The sequence below is a fragment of the Archocentrus centrarchus genome, chromosome 18, assembly GCF_007364275.1.
Source record: "Archocentrus centrarchus isolate MPI-CPG fArcCen1 chromosome 18, fArcCen1, whole genome shotgun sequence".
NCBI lineage: Eukaryota > Metazoa > Chordata > Actinopteri > Cichliformes > Cichlidae > Archocentrus > Archocentrus centrarchus.
In genome coordinates, this window is record NC_044363.1 from 6,381,965 (window position 1) to 6,400,216 (window position 18,252).

At 36.7% G+C, this 18,252-nt stretch overlaps 1 protein-coding gene across 1 annotated transcript; it reads right to left on the reverse strand.

Moving 5' to 3' along the window:
- Window positions 1–106: 106 nt before the first annotated feature.
- On the reverse strand, window positions 107–8,018 carry LOC115797154 (fibrinogen beta chain-like). The gene is made up of 13 exons (XM_030753647.1): window positions 7,860–8,018; window positions 6,451–6,474; window positions 6,216–6,322; window positions 5,823–5,925; window positions 5,451–5,519; window positions 5,113–5,227; window positions 3,800–3,906; window positions 3,509–3,623; window positions 2,866–2,985; window positions 2,651–2,773; window positions 2,450–2,544; window positions 1,683–1,873; window positions 107–713 (listed from the first exon to the last, which is right to left on the reverse strand). Exons 1-13 carry the CDS (start codon window positions 8,001–8,003, stop codon window positions 482–484), a joined length of 1,545 nt encoding a protein of 514 aa, XP_030609507.1. The 5' UTR covers window positions 8,004–8,018; the 3' UTR covers window positions 107–481.
- Window positions 8,019–18,252: the final 10,234 nt, after the last annotated feature.

An 18,252-nucleotide genomic window follows, 5' to 3' on the forward strand; every position in this document is an offset into this window, starting at 1 on the left:
AAAAGGAGCAGTTAAAATCTGACATACATAAATGGTGCCATATTTTGTCTTAAGTTGTAAAGACATTTTCTTTACTAAAGTGAAATATTAAACAAAAAACAAAAAGTATGTTCCTCAATGTGTTTATTGAGTAGCGGAGGACAGTTTGCATCAACTCATCCTTTTAGTTATCACACATAACAAGAAAGGACAGATCACAGCATATTTACCCACAACTAATCAGGTTTTTCTCCTGACTTTTGATAGCATTAAGTTTACCTGACATTCTGTATGCATATTTTTAATACTTTAATACTTGTCAGTAAAACAGATCTCATTTCCCATGTTTTCGTCACTTCTTTAAACTTCCTGTTACAATTTGTTGACACTTATGTTAGTTATTTGTAAATGTGTGTGTCCATCAACATAGAACTTAGAGCCTAAGTATAGATTTTTTTTTTGACAGCTTCTTGTATGTGCTATATGCATCAACACTCTGGGATTATCTGGAGGCAAAGTAAGGCCTGATCTTCATGCTGATGGCCTTGAGCGAGTACCAGCTCCCCTTCCAGTTCATCCACACCACACCATCATCTGTGCCATGCTTGGCCATCTGCCGTGTGTAGGGTCCACCAATGTAGTACCGCCCATTGGGATTGGCTGAGTGGCAGCGATTGTACCACCAGCCACCTCCATCCTCCTTGGAGCACTGTTTGGAGGGATCGCCAGGGGTCCTGATTGGTGCAAACAAGAAGAGCAAAGTTAAAGCTTGATATTTCTGAAAATTTAGATACTGATAAAATTATTAATCACTGCCAGATTTAGCTTGTAGAAGGGAGGTAAATCAATCTTTTTTGAACATGTGAAATTTAAAGTGCTGGCTGATTTCAAATCGATAGCGTTGAACTCTGAAGAACTTTTAGAACTTTTACAATCATACAAACCACCCCACATACAAGCTGTAATTGCTGCTGGTGCAAACTGTTCAAATTTACAATGTATTCCCAACTGATTAGCATCCATTAGCTTTCCAGTTAAGGTATTTCCCTGAAATTTACAAGCACAAGTTTTAAAACTGAGCTGACTTTTCTGCCATTGTCCATGAAGCAGAAACATTTATAACTGTGTCCAATAGTCAGTGTAAACTTGAATGCACAAAATAATGAAATAGATAAAGTTGTTTACAGTTAATATTAAAAAATGGTTCTGCTAACTGTAATATTTGGGGTTGACATTTCCTTCCTTTTTTGAGTTAATGAAACATGTTTTTGATGACCTTGAACTCTTTTGCATTGCAGGTAGGTATCAATTAAAACTATAATTTCACTGTAGTATTTTCTACTGTTTCAATGTGAGAGTGTACATCTGGCAATGTCATTATTAGTAGATGTAGTGAGGGTTAATGGGAAAGTGTCAGTCCTTCACAGGCCTTTGGGATATCAATGTTTAATTTGTTTGTGGGCAAACAAAGTAATTGGAAATGTTGCTGAGTAAATATGTTTTATAGAATGATTGGTTATTTATGCATAAATTAATCCCACAGTTTTTTTTAAAGAGTTAGAAAACTGCACATTCATTTCGAGGTCCTGTTGTACATTAATTATCTAGCAGAATTTCTTTCTTTTTTGGGACTCCAATCTCATTGTACATCCTGTATAATGACAATAAAGGTATTCTATTCTATTCTTTTTTAGGACACTCACCAGTTGTCGTTGTCTCTGTCATAGGTACTAAACATCATGCCGTTGTGAATGGTCATAGTACGGTTTTCACCAAAGAGCGTGAGAGATCCTTCCAGGAAACAGTTACCAGCATTGCCAGAGTAACCATCAACAGCCAGCACATAGTTGGATGTCTGTGATTGGACAGTGAACTGGCGGTACTGGGCATGGACCTGATTAAAAGAAGAAACCAGTTTCAAATTTAATTCTTAACCAAAATATTTATAATTGGAATGGGCAGGTAAAATTACCATCATTATTAACTAAATTGTAAACTCAATTGAAGGTTTTAGAGTTTAAATTAAATAATTATATTCATTGTTTACATTCTACAGTAAATTACTATTAATCAAGTTTTTTTTCTGGTGTGTATGAAATCAGTAATTGGATAAACCCAAGCTAATGGAGGAAAAAAAACTAAACAATATACTAAAAGTACTGTCATTTACTAGGGATCAAAGACTTAAAATTAAAAAGAAAATTGAGTATAATTGATGTATGCTTAGTTATTAACCTCTTGCATGCACTTATCTGACCTTGATCTGACTAAATCCCACATTTATTTATTCAGATTGCTTGTTTTGTAAGACAGTTTAAAACCATAAGGAACTTGCTTTATTATCATTTAGGGCAAATAGGGTAACAAATTCCTACATCAGAGATGTACAATAATGCAATGTGGTCAAGACTTAAATATTTTCACTGATGTTATAATTTCTTGCTACAGGTATAAACCTTGAGGGACTCACCTTGGCTCCTGTCCAGTCCTCCATCTCAATGAGAACCTCAGTTGGGCCCATCTTGGTCAGCTGACTGATACGGTCATTACCCAGCCAGTACTCACCTGTAGGTACATAAAAAAGGTGATTGAAAAACAAATGAATAAGTGTAACAATTGAAATTAAGAAAAGGCAAAACCATGTTTTGTCTGGTGTTTTCTTTTGTCTTACCAGGAGTTGCACAGTGACCCTTGCCAGAATCGAAAGCGATGTTTCCAAATCCACGACGATATTCGTCCCAACGCCGACCAAAGTCAACACTACCATCCAGCCTGTTCTGGATAAGAAGCCATCCTGAAAACAAATTTTAATACAGACTCTTAAAAAAAAGAAAATATTAACTGAGAACCATTGCACTGAAGAAAAGATAAGTCATCTAGTCTCACCTCCATTCTGGGTGGTCTGATCACAGAAGATCTTGTATGGAGGGTAAAAGGTGTCAGGCTGGATCAGGTACATCTGGGAGTCTCTTCCTCCCCGACGGAAGATGTCCTCACACTCCTTACCTAAAACAAAGAATAAGGGTTATCATCTGTGTAGGCTCTAAGCCATCTGGGTCGTTATAGTTTTGAGTTTAAAGCAATAGGACTTGTTTTTTATATTCTACATGAATATTTAAAAAAAATAAGGCTTCTTCAGTTCTAAAAGCTGATGGGGAGTCCCAAAGACTACAAAAGCAACATTTTGTTTCATTTCTTATACTTTTAAGTTTTCTATCCATAATTTTTTATTATTGTTCGTAATACCCAATGTCCATCCAAATCCTTGGTCCAAAACTTACTACCAGTCAGACCTCTATGAAATTCATCATTCAAATTTATGGTCCACTGAGGACTATTTTTTGTGGTCACCTGAAGACCTTACGTGCTTCAATAAAGTCTAAATGTCATTTCAAGTTTATTACAACGTTACTGTATTTATGGATACATTCCTGCTGCCCAGAGAATGAGCTTTGCTGTCTTGAATCACAAAATTATCTATGCATGTTTCAGTCACTCTAATAGCTTGAATTTCTTTGTCTTTGCCTACCAGAAACTACTGGTATAGGACATTTGGTCTCGCATGGCTCCTTGCACTCATCCCTCTGGGCTTGGATGGCCTTCTCCAGCTTCTGGATCTTCAGCTTGATCTTGTCCAAAACTCCCTGCAATTGTGACATGTCATACCTTAAAACAGTGGTGGTTGTGTTGTTTTTGTTTTCATTTTCTGTTTCTTATAAAGTCCATATATTTCCTAGACTGACTGATGCACCACATTACTATTATTAATTTATTTATTTTACCCCCAATTAAATTAACTGCGATGTCATTTCTTATTTACCTGCAGCACTCTGATATTGGAAGGGAACACTGTGTCCACTATCTCCTTGATGTAGACATGCTGCTCCTCCACTCGGTCCGTGTACTGACTAACCACCCTGCTGTTGTCTAAGAACACAAGGAAAATATTATTTTATGGTAGCCATTGTCAGGGGAACAATTATGTAAAGAAACATTTATGTGTTACCTTGCAAACTTTTTTGTTATTTTTTTGTACTGTATTATATTTGATTTACTGTATTTCACTGTATTTGTTTGTTACTTGTAACTGTAAATTGTACAGCTGTCAGTGATCCTGACAATGCACGCTGTGTATTATGTTTGTCCATATGTTGTATGTAATAAGTTATAATGAATATAATGTAATTTAAGTAAAAAAAATAAATATTCAAATTACTGTAATAATAGTCATAAACATATTATAAGGTAAGTATGTTATTAACTATATATTATTTAATTGTGATGATGATTCTATGTAATATTATATTATTATTTTTAAAACTATAATAAGAATATAAAATTGTAATTTGAGGAAATTCATTTTTTAAATGAACTTTAAATTTATATATGAATATCAAATATTAAATAAAATATAACATATTGTTTCTATTAAGTGTTTATATTATTTATATATTAATAATTAACTAATATTCACTAACTTTGAATCTATAATATGTACAAATATTATAATTATAACTTCAATATAACCCATTTGTTACATCATCATTATTGGCAATATTATTATTAATAATTTATTTTAAGTGTTCTAATCATGTCATGTTAAACTTTAGAAAAATTATACATCCTGAGGATGACCAGAATTCCATATTTTTGAGAAACATACATCAAAATTTAATATCACGAAAATTATTTTACAAAAATTTAAAGCATATTCCTGTACTAAAATTTTTAACACATTACAATATCAAAAATAAGGTTAAAATAATAATAAAATAATTCATTATTTAATCTGTTCTTTCTCTGTAACCGAATGCTTGTCACAGACTAAATGAATGCCTGATTAACAAAATGGATTTCAGAGCTTGACTTTAGTAATAGTTGTTAAAAAAAAAAAAGGATTTATTTAGATTGAAACTTTATTACCAAAAACCTGACAGACTGGACCAAAATTAAATTTATGATGCTTTATTTATAGCCTTTCAAATTAAATCCGCACACTTTAAAATGAATGTTGAAATGTGAATGCTTTCATATTAATGCAAACAGTTAAAAAAAAAAAGAAAGAAAAAGTAGTCACTGTGTTTTGATCTTAATTTTAAAGTTAAAATGTTATTTAGCACTTTTCTTTCTCACCATTAGAGACTCTCTGCCGCTCCCTCAGAGAGTTGGACATGCCATTGACGTAGTTGAAGACAGTGTTGGAGGACCGGGACAAATCATCCACCTGAGGCTTGAGTTCGTTAATGCTCTGTGTGACACGGTAACAAAAGATTAAAAACACATCAGGCTGTTCCTGCTATTTTCTCATTGACAACCTGGCAGCAAAGTGAATGATTTCCCATAGTTGGTTTAAACAAATTTCCAGATTGAACCTTATCATGCCTGCATATATTTTTTGCAGGATTTTGTTTAGAAAGGTCTCAAAGATGATAACTATAATTTAAATGATTGTGTGAATGGGTTTAATTTACCAGCTTGACGTTCCTCTCTTGCTTCAGCAGTGTGGTCTTCAGATCACAACCAGTGGGACATAAATACCCTGAAGGATAAAAACAAAATCTATTATGCCAACGCTTGATTCACTAAAATACATTATAGCATGTTCTTTGGCTTTGTTATTATTTTCTGATTTCAAAATATGGTGAAATAAATTAGACACTAAAATTTCAGTTTTCATTGCATCCTGACTTGAACTGCCACATTTGAAAGAAGGATACAAGAAAGTTAGGGGGTGGTTTTGAAAAAAGCTGCTGGAATTGTACCACCCATGCACTTGTAGTTAGTCACGATTTTGGTGTCTTTGTACAGATATTTTATTCATTTTTTAAAATTTTTTTCATTACCATCTCTTCGGAAGCATGTGTACATCCTCCTGCATCGGGCTGCTCCACCTTCTCCTGGATCTGTCGGCCTCCAACTGGAGCAGGAGTGGGGCGTCCACGATACCTTAATGAGAAAAGAAAACTACAGCCAACTACACAAAAACTACACAAATAGTATATTGAGCGTAAGTTTTCCCAGCCAACTATTCCAAAGATTAAATGCTGATGCTGTACTATATCAAGTCTTTCATAAAACAACAAAAGGAACCATTGTGCTGAAATCAAATTTTGTTATCAATTTTAAACATGTATGATTTTTAAAGAATTGCAGTTTAAGCAGTATTATAAGGATGGTTACATTAGAATGCATTTTTTGTTTTTGTTTTATTTCTTATTAAAAAAGGTTTACTATACCTGCCACCACTGCTGATAGGGGGTGGGGCATATCTGTTTCCAGTGTAGGTCTCCCTGCCCCTCTGTACTGGGCGGTGACCACGAGCATCTACAGCTGCTCCTGATACCTATGAAGAAATAACAGTATGGAAGATAATGAATGATAAACAATTCTATGTAATATGATTATTTCATTTTATTTTATTATATTATAATTATATAAGTAAAATTGATTTTGCTGTTTTGTTCTACGTACTGTTGCATTTAATCCCGGTGTTACCTGTGAAAGATATAAAGAAACAGTTGTGAGCACAAAATCTGCTGTTTTTAATAACCAAGTCAGAAAGTAATCAAGCATAACAGTTAACTACTACAATTTTTTTATCTGTTCAAGAATATGAGTAAATAATCAAAAAGCAATGTCATTTACTATTTTTCTGATTTGTTGTAAAACAATAAATTTAAAATTTCTCAAGTAATAACAATAATCACTGTGATAATATTTCAACTAAAGCACTTATGTAGAATGGTGGATTAACTATTTAAGAAACATAAAAAAATTACTTTGGTAATTATCAATACTTTTGATTTAGGGTCATAATCTCACAGTGATTGGTGGTCCAATAAACCTTTAAAGTGCTGTATTTTAAATTGGAAAAGTTTAAACTGCAAATTAAACATAGAAACACAACACAATAAAACAATAAAAATGTCAATTTTATATATATATATATATATATATATATATATATATATATATATATATATATATATATATATATATATATATATATATATATATAAATAATTTTAAAGACATGTTTCATTTCTTCACTACGAGTTTAACTCTGAAAAGAACTCCTGCTTTGTTAAACTCTAATTAGTTTTTTGAACAGTGTAATATTTTAGGTAATAATTGAGGACTCACAATTTCAGTTTTTATTAAACAAAAAGGTTTCTAATATGTGCATGGCCAAAAAAACCCCCCAAAAAACAAAACAAAAATAAATTAATCATTAGAGATGGTTCCTAGACTCCTAGACTCCTCTTGGGTGAGGTCTTTCAGGCATGTCCCACCATTGGGGACATCCTGGGCCAGACCCAGGACATGCTGCAGAGATTTTATCTCTCAGCTGACTTGGGAATGACTCAGTGACCCCTAGGTGAGGTGGCCAGAGTGAGGAAAGTCTGGGCTTCTCTGCTCAGGCAGCTGCCTTTGTGACCCAAGTGCAGATAAGCGTAGAAAATGAATGATGGACAAATAACATGTTTTTTTTTTTTTAACTGAATTTTAGAAATGTAATAGATACTCTTAGAGCTTTAAATAATCATCTAAATGTAATTGATATCTTTTGCAGCTGCATTAACCTGACTTACTGGACTTACTGATAGATAGATAGATAGATAGATAGATAGATAGATAGATAGATAGATAGATAGATAGATAGATAGATAGATAGATAGATAGATAGATAGATAGATAGATAGATAGATAGATAGATAGATAGATAGATGTACTATTTTTATTAAATCTTGGAAAAATTAACTGATACACTGTAATGGTAATTCTAATGTATTTCAATTCCTTGTCACTTCATCAAAGAAGTAATTCTAGACATTTTGTGAAAGTAATATATAAACATTTCCTCTTTAAAACATACTCACTGAGTCATCCTCATCATAGTCCAAGTTATCCTGCGCCCAGGCGACATACACACACAGATAAACCAGCAGCAGCGTCTTCATGGTCGACCCTATACAGTTACTGTTGTCAAACTCTGTCCAGAGTGCTTTTTCTCTCCCAGACATCTGATTTTACCACATATTTATCCTGTTTCTGTGCATACGTGGCCGCCCTCCCCCACTTGTATTGATCTGCTAACGTTCCAATAACTGTTAGGACAGTTTACCCAACCTTAGTCACTGTCACACCAGGAGAATGTCAATGAGCAAAAGGGCAAAGGGGAATATTTTGTAATTCTGCCTTTTGGGCAGCATTGTTTTAAAAGAAAGTTTCAAATTCTCATGAGTGGTGGGTCAGGTTTAGAAATGCAGTGGGTTTAATTCAACTTGTCATTTAATATCTAAAACACAATATCATTACTTAAGACAATTACAGAAAGAATTCTTGTCAGTGTGACCAGTGTTTAATGTTGGGAAATAACCCTAACTCTTCTTGATTCTGGAATCCTGTTTACTTGTGGTGTTTTCATTAGCCAGTATTTGTAGAGCAATGGTCAGAGCACTCTTACATTTTTTTTCTGAGGGAGCTGTAGTGAGTCATGCACTGCCTGGCAGTTGGGATGATGGAGAAATCGATTCTAGTTTGAGTCCAATAGGTACATTGTACAGTGTTATGAAATCACGAACCTCAAAACTCAGTCATGCATGCATGAATGTGTACTGCTAAACTCATTCAGACATTATATTAAATATAATGGAATAAATACCTTTGTTCTTTAACCAAACCTCAACTGTAAGCTCCAGCTGCCTCTCCAGAACTTGTTATAACCTTAAAAGAAATTGAGAATTTAAGACAAAGGGTCACTTTTCAGACCAAATTTGTACCCAGTTTTTTAGTGCATTATTACTTTGTGAAAAGGTGGTTCTGCGGTATGTGTTGGGTGAGACTGATTAGTGTCTGATCGGTGTATTGTTTGGGAATTGATTTGTGTCTCCATGATGTCTGTGTGTTAAGTAAATGGTTTCACCAAATACTGTGAAACTGAAATGTTTATACAGGTTAATGCCCACACAATGTAGGTATGTTAATCAAATTATGTCCCCACAATGAGACTGTACAGGGTTTGTCTGTGAACAAATTAATGTCCTCAGCATATAGGTTTATTAATCAATTGATTTCCTCAAAGAGAAATTAATGTGACTTATTAGGTTAGTGTTCCCACAATGCAAGTGCAATAATAGATTAGTGTCCCTATGATGTAGGTGTGCCAACTGATTACTTATCAAGTGTCCTTTTAATGTAATCTAATCCCTACAATCTAGGCATGCTCATCAATCGAGACTGTACAGTGTCACAATATTAGTGTCTTCAGTGTGTTACTGTCCCCACATTATAGGTGTGTTAACCAGCTGGGGTCCCCAAATAGAGATTGTACAAAGTGGTTGTTTTAACAGATTGACATCCCTATAATGTAGTTGTGATCTCTGATTAGTGTCCCTGTAAAGTTGATATATTTGTCATTTTGTGTTTCCAAATGAAGAATGTGCAGTGTGAGTGTATTTGATGGCATTTGATCAGTGTCCACTAAATATGTGTGTGTTAACTAAATCCACAACTATGGTAATGTATCACAGTATGAAAAGACCTGCATACCCACAATGTAGGTGTGATGGGTGTATCTATAAAGTACGTATGTCAATCAAACAGTATCTCACAAGGTAGGTTTTCATAGACATTATTTTAATGTCTTTTCAAATTTATGAAGTAATTAATAATTTTCCTAATTTGTGACACAATGAAGACAAGTCGTGTTGCTACAATTGCTATTGATTATTTTTTATTTCAGTTCTAATCACAGTTACTGAAGCATGCTTGATTATAATGATTATTAGCAGACTAAGATGCAAGTTCACATGGATACATCTCAGTTCAGATCTTTCTGGAACAAACAAAGGGGAACGCATCATCGCAGGCTGCAGTGCACCACTTCATCTTATCTGCAAAGAAACAAAGACTTGAAGTTAGGAATTTCAAGCTAGAATTGTTTCTAAAACATGTGCTTTGGATAGGTTTTGAAGGGGTTTTTTTGGAGGTTTTTCATAGAGCAGGCTCAAAATTGTAGCTCACTGTTAGCAACCTGGCAAACATTAGCAATCAGCTAATACAGAGCATTCATGCAACCTTAGACCTGTTCAGAGGATGTGAATGGCTCGGGGTTACCATCAGGATATTAGAGTTTAACTCTGTAAATACTATACAGTAATGTTTAGCCCAACCCATAGACTGTTCCTGCCATGTTCTAACTGGACAGTGCATCTGAAATGTGAATATGCTAACTGACCAGTTGCAGGTGTGTTAACTAACCTATGTCCCTATATGCTAGTGTGCTTACAGTAATGTTAAATCTACCTCAATATTTCTATCCCTATTCACAAAATAAGCAGAGATAACAGCAGGCTAAATTTATTTCTTTGTATCGTTGTGTGTGTGTGTGTGTGTGTGTGTGTGTATATGTTTTTATTACAATTGCAATTCATCCTCAGACAGCTGCTAGTTCTCTTGTTGTGGCTGTGGTGATCGTCATGATCGTCAGCATCGTTATGGCTGTCATAATGGCTGGAATTGTCATGGTCATGCTCCTCGCTATTGTCATGGCTGTCATGATGGCTGGAATTGTCATGGTCATGATCCTCGCTATCATGATGGCTGGAATTGTCTTGGTCGTGCTCCTCGCTATTGTCATGGCTGTCATGATGGCTGGAATTGTCTTGGTCATGATCCTCGCTATTGTCATGGCTGTCATGATGGCTGGAATTGTCATGGTCATGCTCCTCGCTGTTGTCATGGCTGTCATGATGGCTGGAATTGTCATGGTCATGATCCTCGCTATCATGATGGCTGGAATTGTCTTGGTCATGCTCCTCGCTATTGTCATGGCTGTCATGATGGCTGGAATTGTCATGGTCATGATCCTCGCTATTGTCATGGCTGTCATGATGGCTGGAATTGTCATGGTCGTGCTCCTCGCTATTCTCATGGCTGTCATGATGGCTGGAATTGTCGTGGTCATGATCCTCGCTATTGTCATGGCTGTCATGATGGCTGGAATTGTCGTGGTCATGATCCTCGCTATTGTCATGGCTGTCATGATGGCTGGAATTGTCGTGGTCATGATCCTCGCTATTGTCATGGCTGTCATGATGGCTGGAATTGTCGTGGTCATGATCCTCGCTTTCGTCATGGCTGTCATGATGGCTGGAACTGTCGTGGTCATGATCCTCGCTTTCGTCATGGCTGTCATGATGGCTGGAATTGTCGTGGTCATGATCCTCGCTATTGTCATGGCTGTCATGATGGCTGGAATTGTCGTGGTCATGATCCTCGCTTTCGTCATGGCTGTCATGATGGCTGGAACTGTCGTGGTCATGACTGTCGTCATCATGATCATTGCTGTTCTGCCAGTTTTCATAGTAAAACTTGGAGCCATCAATCCACATCCAAACATCAGGCTATGGAAAGATACAAATAAATAGATACATGCATAATTACAGACAGGTAATGTGCATAAATACATCATATAGCTGGGATCTTTGTAGTGTTTAAGTTTGTAAATATTTGTTTGAAACTATTAATATCAATCATCATTAAGTATACATGGATGAATTATAATCATAATGTTATATAATGAAATTAAAGTATTTCCATACATGGATGGCATCAGTGCCACCAATCCAGGTTTCAGGGAAGTCGTGGGTGTTCCCTCTGGTCAAAGTCTGGACAAACTGGTTTTCTTCATTGCTGTGGATGGATGCCAGGTTGCCACCATCAAACTGACAGTAAATCTGGAGGAAGCCATTTTGTATTTATCACAACATGCATAAACAGCTGAGTGAGCAGTGTGTTATCTTTATCGTCTCTGTGAGAGCTCACCTGAGCTTCAGTCCACGTCTTTGCGGAACTGATGAAGCTGAAACACTGCTGGCCAAACTGGAACCAGCCGTCTGGGCAGTCATTTTTCACTAAAAAAAATCCAGTTATATTTATCTCGTATGTGTCAGCATATTGTGTACTAGAACATTTTGTGTATTAGACCATACACGTTTTTGTTTATATTGATGTAAAGGTTTGTACATTTGAATCAACAAGAAAAAAAAAAAAACACTCACTGCAGTTAACAGGCGTGACCCCCGGTGGTGTTTTTGTGTTCGGTATCTCTTTTCCAGTTATGACGTCAACGCACCAGCAGTACCCAGTGGACCCCGAGCACTGCTGGGGGTGGAAGTTCCCGTTGGTGTCACACTTAGGGCAGAACGATCCAATGAGGTTTGAGCAGTGCGGCTTCTGGTGGGCACAAAGGCCCTCATCCAAGGAGGTGGTAATGTTGATTGGACCAGCCTGGCTTATGGTCAGGATGGTATAAAGTATAGATGACACTGCGAGTATCTTCATGATGAACATCATGATGATGATGATGGCAAAGGAGCTTTACCTTCTAAAACACATCAGGTCAAAATGTTACCTTCCTGAGTTGGGTTTCGTTTAGAAACACATTTTTGAAAAAATTTAAATAATTGTTGATGTGTGTCAGTAGGAATGGCTACTTTCTGTTTTACCTGTTTACAAAGACTTGGAACAACAAGGGTTAGGGATATGTTAAGAAACCACTGACACTATCTGTGTAATTAACTAAATTCCAAAATATGCTCTTGCAGGAGGAAAACTAATTTATATTTGTAAAACTTGAACTAGGCAGAAGTTTGTAAAGTTTGTGGTGGGATGTAAAATAAGGACAGAGGAAGAGGTTTGATAGGATTTAGGTAAGAAGAGAATAAAAAAATAAAATAAACTTTTCCCCTTACCTTTTGTCTTTTAAGTTAGAGGAGGGGGACTGATGAAATAAGAACTGGGGAACAAGAGGAGAGGCTGAGGTTAGGTTTAGGGAAAGATAAGGCAATACATACAAAAGGAAAAGGAGAAAGGCTAGATTTAGTCCAACAAATACCAACAGAACAGGGTAACTTAAAGAGGGGAGACACATTGTAAGAGCACATTTTTATTTACAATGGTGGTCTTGGAACAGTAAAAGTCTTTTAGGGAAATGGAGGATGGTCTACAAAGAAGCATCAAAAGTTTAAGAAACAGGATCTCAACACACCCAGTGGTGAAAGGGTGCCCCCTGGTTGTGGCAGTTGCAGATTGCTTAAGTCACAAGTATCAAACTCAACACCCAAACTCAAAGATATAAATATATACATCCTGCAAGATAACATTATATGGCTATTATTAAGTCACAATATTATTAATTTCTGACACTACTTGCACCGCAACAGCTGCAGCACAGGTCGAGACCTGTGCACGAGCTTGTTTTGCCACGTTACCAGTCACACATTCATTAGTGGTCAGCGGATAAAAACATCGGTCAGCACTTTTTACGGTGACATTAACTTTAGCCTCATTGGTCCCTTCTGAAAGAATAATATGTGGTGACGTGTCTCATCACAGAGGTGAGATGAGCTGCCTGAGGAATTTTGTCAATTCATGGAAAGTAAGTAAGAGAAGATGAATAGCTCGTTGTTTCTTGTTTCAGGACTTTTTTTTTTTCTTCTGATATCACATCACAGTTTTTATCTGAAACATTTGCAAATTTTCATCAGCTTGAAATGTTCTCATTTTTTCTGATGATGTTTTGCAAGAAAAATATAGTTTTACATTTTATTTAATGTGTTGAGGAAAAAGCTGCTATATTCTGGCCATTCAAATTGATGTTGCTGATTAAAATATTTTCAGTTTTAGACCAAATGTTAATCCTGTTTGACATCCCTGTCATAAGTAATACAAATTAAATTCTTTATTCCCTGTAAGTCCTTGTTTTTGTTTTTTTTAGTTCAAAAAACAAATTAGTGCCATATAATACCAGCATAGTGTCAGTACCCTTTTTATGCAGTTTTTTTTTTTGTTTTTTGTTTTTTTTTTTGCAGTTTGCTAAAAAATAAAATAAAATAAATGAATAAATAAAGCGTGAGAGGCTTTTATATAATACAATATTTTTGCTGAAATTATTCTTTGCGGTATTATACATTTCTCCAGATACTTCCAAAATCTGACAACTTGTCCACAACTGTCTCTAATGTGATCAGGTTTTATGCAGTAAATATTCATATTGTGTTAATGTCAATTTTCATTAAAAATATCCAAAGTGTACTCACTCTCTTCAGTGTCACTCGCTGTGTTGAGTCGGGGCTGAAAGGCTCTGCTGCTCCTTTTATTCTGCAGATTCTGCTTTGTCATTATTAATCTCCCACAGCAGCACCGGATCTTTGATTTCACGTGTGGCATTAACAATGACCTTTTTCAGCAAACGTCACTTCATCGTCATCTTTTTTATTCATTCCGCATTAAAATAAATAGCCATTGTGAGCGCATTTATTCTTTCTCAGAATGCTAAGTCATGTTGAGTTTTGTGTTACATAATGTTTATGCCCCTCAGTGAGGAGCTCATTGAGACTTGAGTTCCCATACAGACTGTTTAGGTCACCTGTAACTTAAGGTTCTAAAGAAATCAGAACTTAGATTACAACCTTGTATTGTGCTGATCTAGGTTACAGACAAGTTTTGCAAGTAAAAATGACCTCTTGTGAATGACTTCAAAGGCTCATTTTATCGCTCTTAAATCTAATAATTAGTCTCCTTATCATACTGCCTCTTAATAGATTTTAGTCACAATATTATTATTTTTCATATAACAGTAAAAGACAATTTGCTGGTTCAGTTTTGTATAATTCTTAAAGGGGAAAAAATCTAGAAGGAGTTGAACTCCTCTCCTGAGTGAAAGTCTTGTGAACCACCATCACTCTGCCTTTCTACTTATAAAGACTCTGTCTTCAAATGATTTATTTTGTATGAAACATAATCAAGCATTTGGTGAAGTTGCAGGGAAATGTTTTGGGCCCACATTGTATTGGTCTTTTTTTGGACTCTTTGGGTGCATCGTATAGACACAGACACTTCTTAATACAGTGCTAACGTGTTAACAAAATATTACTACAATTTAATTCACTGAAATGAAGTACAGGTTTCTTAGACAGACTTTTACTGTCATTGACTGCACAGCCCATATTATTTGTCATATAATTTAATTAAAAAACATTCCAAAACCCACCAACACCATAAGGATGGTTTAAAGCTCCAAATATAGTCCCCCTAAATGATCATGGACTTTATATAAAAGGCAGATGTAGCTGCTGTGACATCGCTGTGGACTTGCACACATGACTGTTAAATATTGCAGTAATATACATATACAAAAATTTCATTCATTATAACAGGTGCACAAACTTTTTTTTAGCATCTGTTAACACAATTAACCACACACCAGGCTATATCATTTGTCAAGTAACTTCATTAACTGAGAATCACCACTTTATCGTGGTGGAGGGGATTGTGTGTCCCAGTTATCCCGGGAGCTATGTTGTCTGGGGACTTGTCCCCCTGGTAGGGTTTTACATGGCAAATTGGTCCTGGGTGAGGAGCCAGACAAAGAGCGATTCAGAAGACCCCTATGGAAGAATCATCAAGGGAACTGTTCACCCTGCCCAGCATAGGGTTACCGGGGACCCACCCTGGAGCTAGGCTTGGAGAGGGAACTCAAGGAAAAGCAGAGCTAATGTTGAAAGCTAATGGCCAGGAATTAGCTTGCATAGCCCAGAGAGGCCCTCCTGTAGGCCCACCACCCACAGGAGACATCGTAGGGGATAGGTGCATTGTGTGTCGGGCAGTGGCCAAGGGCAGAGGCCCTGGTGGACCGATTCCCGGCTATCAAGACTTGCTACTGGGACATGGAATGCCACCTCTATGGTGGGGAAGGAGCCTGATCTAGTGCTAGATATAGTCGGGCTCACCTTAACGCATGGCCTGTAGAGGGGCTGGACTCTGTGAGAGGAGGGAGCTGGGGTGGATATTCATGTATCCCCTCGGCATGCTGCCTGAACGATGGAGTTTTCACCCACAGACAAGAGGGTTGTTTCCCTGCACCTTCAGGCTGGGGAATCGGTCCTGACTGTTGTTTGAGCTTATGCACCAAATTAAAGTTCAGAGTACCCACCCTTCTTGGAGTCACTGGGCGGGGTGCTCAAGGGTGCATCATTGTCCTGGTGGGAGACTTCAATGCTCATGTGGCTAATGACAGTGAGACCTTGAGGGGCATGATTGGGAGGAACAGCCTGCCTGATCTGAACCTGAATGGTGTTTTGTTATTGGGCTTCTGTGCAAACTAGTTTGTCCTTAACGAACACCATGTTCAAACATAAGGATATCCATAAACTGCTGCTTAGAGCTGTGTCTGCCAGGTGGTTGGTACCTGTCATGGTGGTAATCCCCGAACCAGATGGTGGTCACCATAGGGGACGGGAGATATCAAGCTGAAGGAGTCCCATCAGCCTCAGGGACAAGTTGCTGCCCGAGGTGGAGTTGGAGGTGGATCACAGGGTCTTGTTCATGAGTCATGGGAGAAGGGAGCGGTGATTGATAGACAGATTGGGGCTGCATCTGCAGTGATGCGGACGCTACACTGGTCTGTCATGGTGAAGAGGGAGCTGAGTGTGAAAGCGAAGCTGTCAATTTACCAGTCAAGCTACGTTCCTACCCTCACCTATGGTCTTCTTAGGCTGCTGCCACTGCAACCCAGCCCCAGATAAGCAGAAGAAAATGGATGGATGGACTTCAAAAGGCTTTAACACCACAAATGATCCAGTTCAGCAACTCCTTTTAGCTGAGGTTATGTCTAGTAGACAGATAATGGCTTTAGCAGCCTGTTGTATCCTATCTGTCACTTAAAGCAGCCCCACTCCCAGTCATGCCTAACTTAAAGCTTTAATAATAATAATGTGTTTTTTTCATTAAAATAAATACCAGGCAGCACATGTCAGTCTATCAGTACCACATGGTCCAATTTCCAAATTCAGTGTTTCACGAGCAATTGTTTTGTACCTGAAAATATTCTGCAGTATTTGGTTCAAAGTAATATGTGCAATATTGGGATTAACTTGTAACACATGCTAAGACTTTATATAATAGTGTCACAATATTTGGTCAATGCAGACAGACGCGGACCCAAAATGCAGTGCTCAGGAGACAGATGTGACTGAGAAGTTACTTTAAAGAAGCTTATTCAAATATAAAGCGCATAGCACAGGACATGACAAAGAGGGACAAAACAGACACTAGAACATAGAGACGTGAGGAAGACAAGTAAAACGGGAAAGAGGAATTCAATATAAATAACAATAACTAATAACAGGACTTATAACAAACTAAGAATCCAAACAATAACCAAACTTAGAGACACAAGAAAAACAGAACCTCGAGGAAAAGAACACATAACGCTGGGCCCATGGCCCAGGACCATGACAAATACAAGTCTTAAGTAATCCCCAAAGTCTGCAGCATATATTTTCACAATAAATGCCATTAAATACCAGAAGCTTTAGAATAAAAAGTTTTGATCTATCAACTCTTGTTCCAGTGTAACCTAAAAATGTTTCTTGGTACCCATTATCAGTTGCTCACTGGTAATGACATTGCTGTAATTAATATATAATAATACAACAACAATACAATATGTTTGTTGTACCTGTGGCTACCTGTTCAGTTTTAAGTGTGATAGTTGGATGAAGAACAAAAATATGCCAGTCTGTGTAGGATAATATGATACAGGCCATAATAGCACGCCTACAAAAACTGACGTCAAAATGATGTAACCTAAAACTCATCATGATTACAACAGTGTGAGGAAAAAATAGCCGTACACAGAAAGCCTAAAGAAATGAGCACCCTTTGTTCAGTATTAAGGTTTTATGTATCAGGACTGGCTCTGAATAGAATAGAATAGAAGAAGCTTTATCATCATAAGTATGAAAGCACACACACCCACACACAAAATACTGTACTATCCAAGGTAGTGATACCTCTGCATTCGTCACAGATACAGATAATATCCTGACAAATGTGCACCAAATCTTTGAGGGATACATTTTGGAGATTTCTCCATAAACGGATAAGACTGGACCCTGAAAAATCCCAACTTTGGATACTCATCCATTAAATATCTGGGTTATATGCTAATTTTTTATCTGCTGAAGCTCTTGTCTAGGATCTCTTTGCATATTAACTTTATCTCTACTGAATTCAGTATCAAGAAACTGTATATTAATCCACTAAAATGAAATATCTAACAGATATCATTTTGCATATTGAATACTTGATAGCCTTAGATATACATGCATCAGGTATTCAACAACATTTACAACATTACTGCAATGCATGAGTTCTTAAATTCACATTTTATGTTACATCATATTCTACAGTATCAGGAAAAAC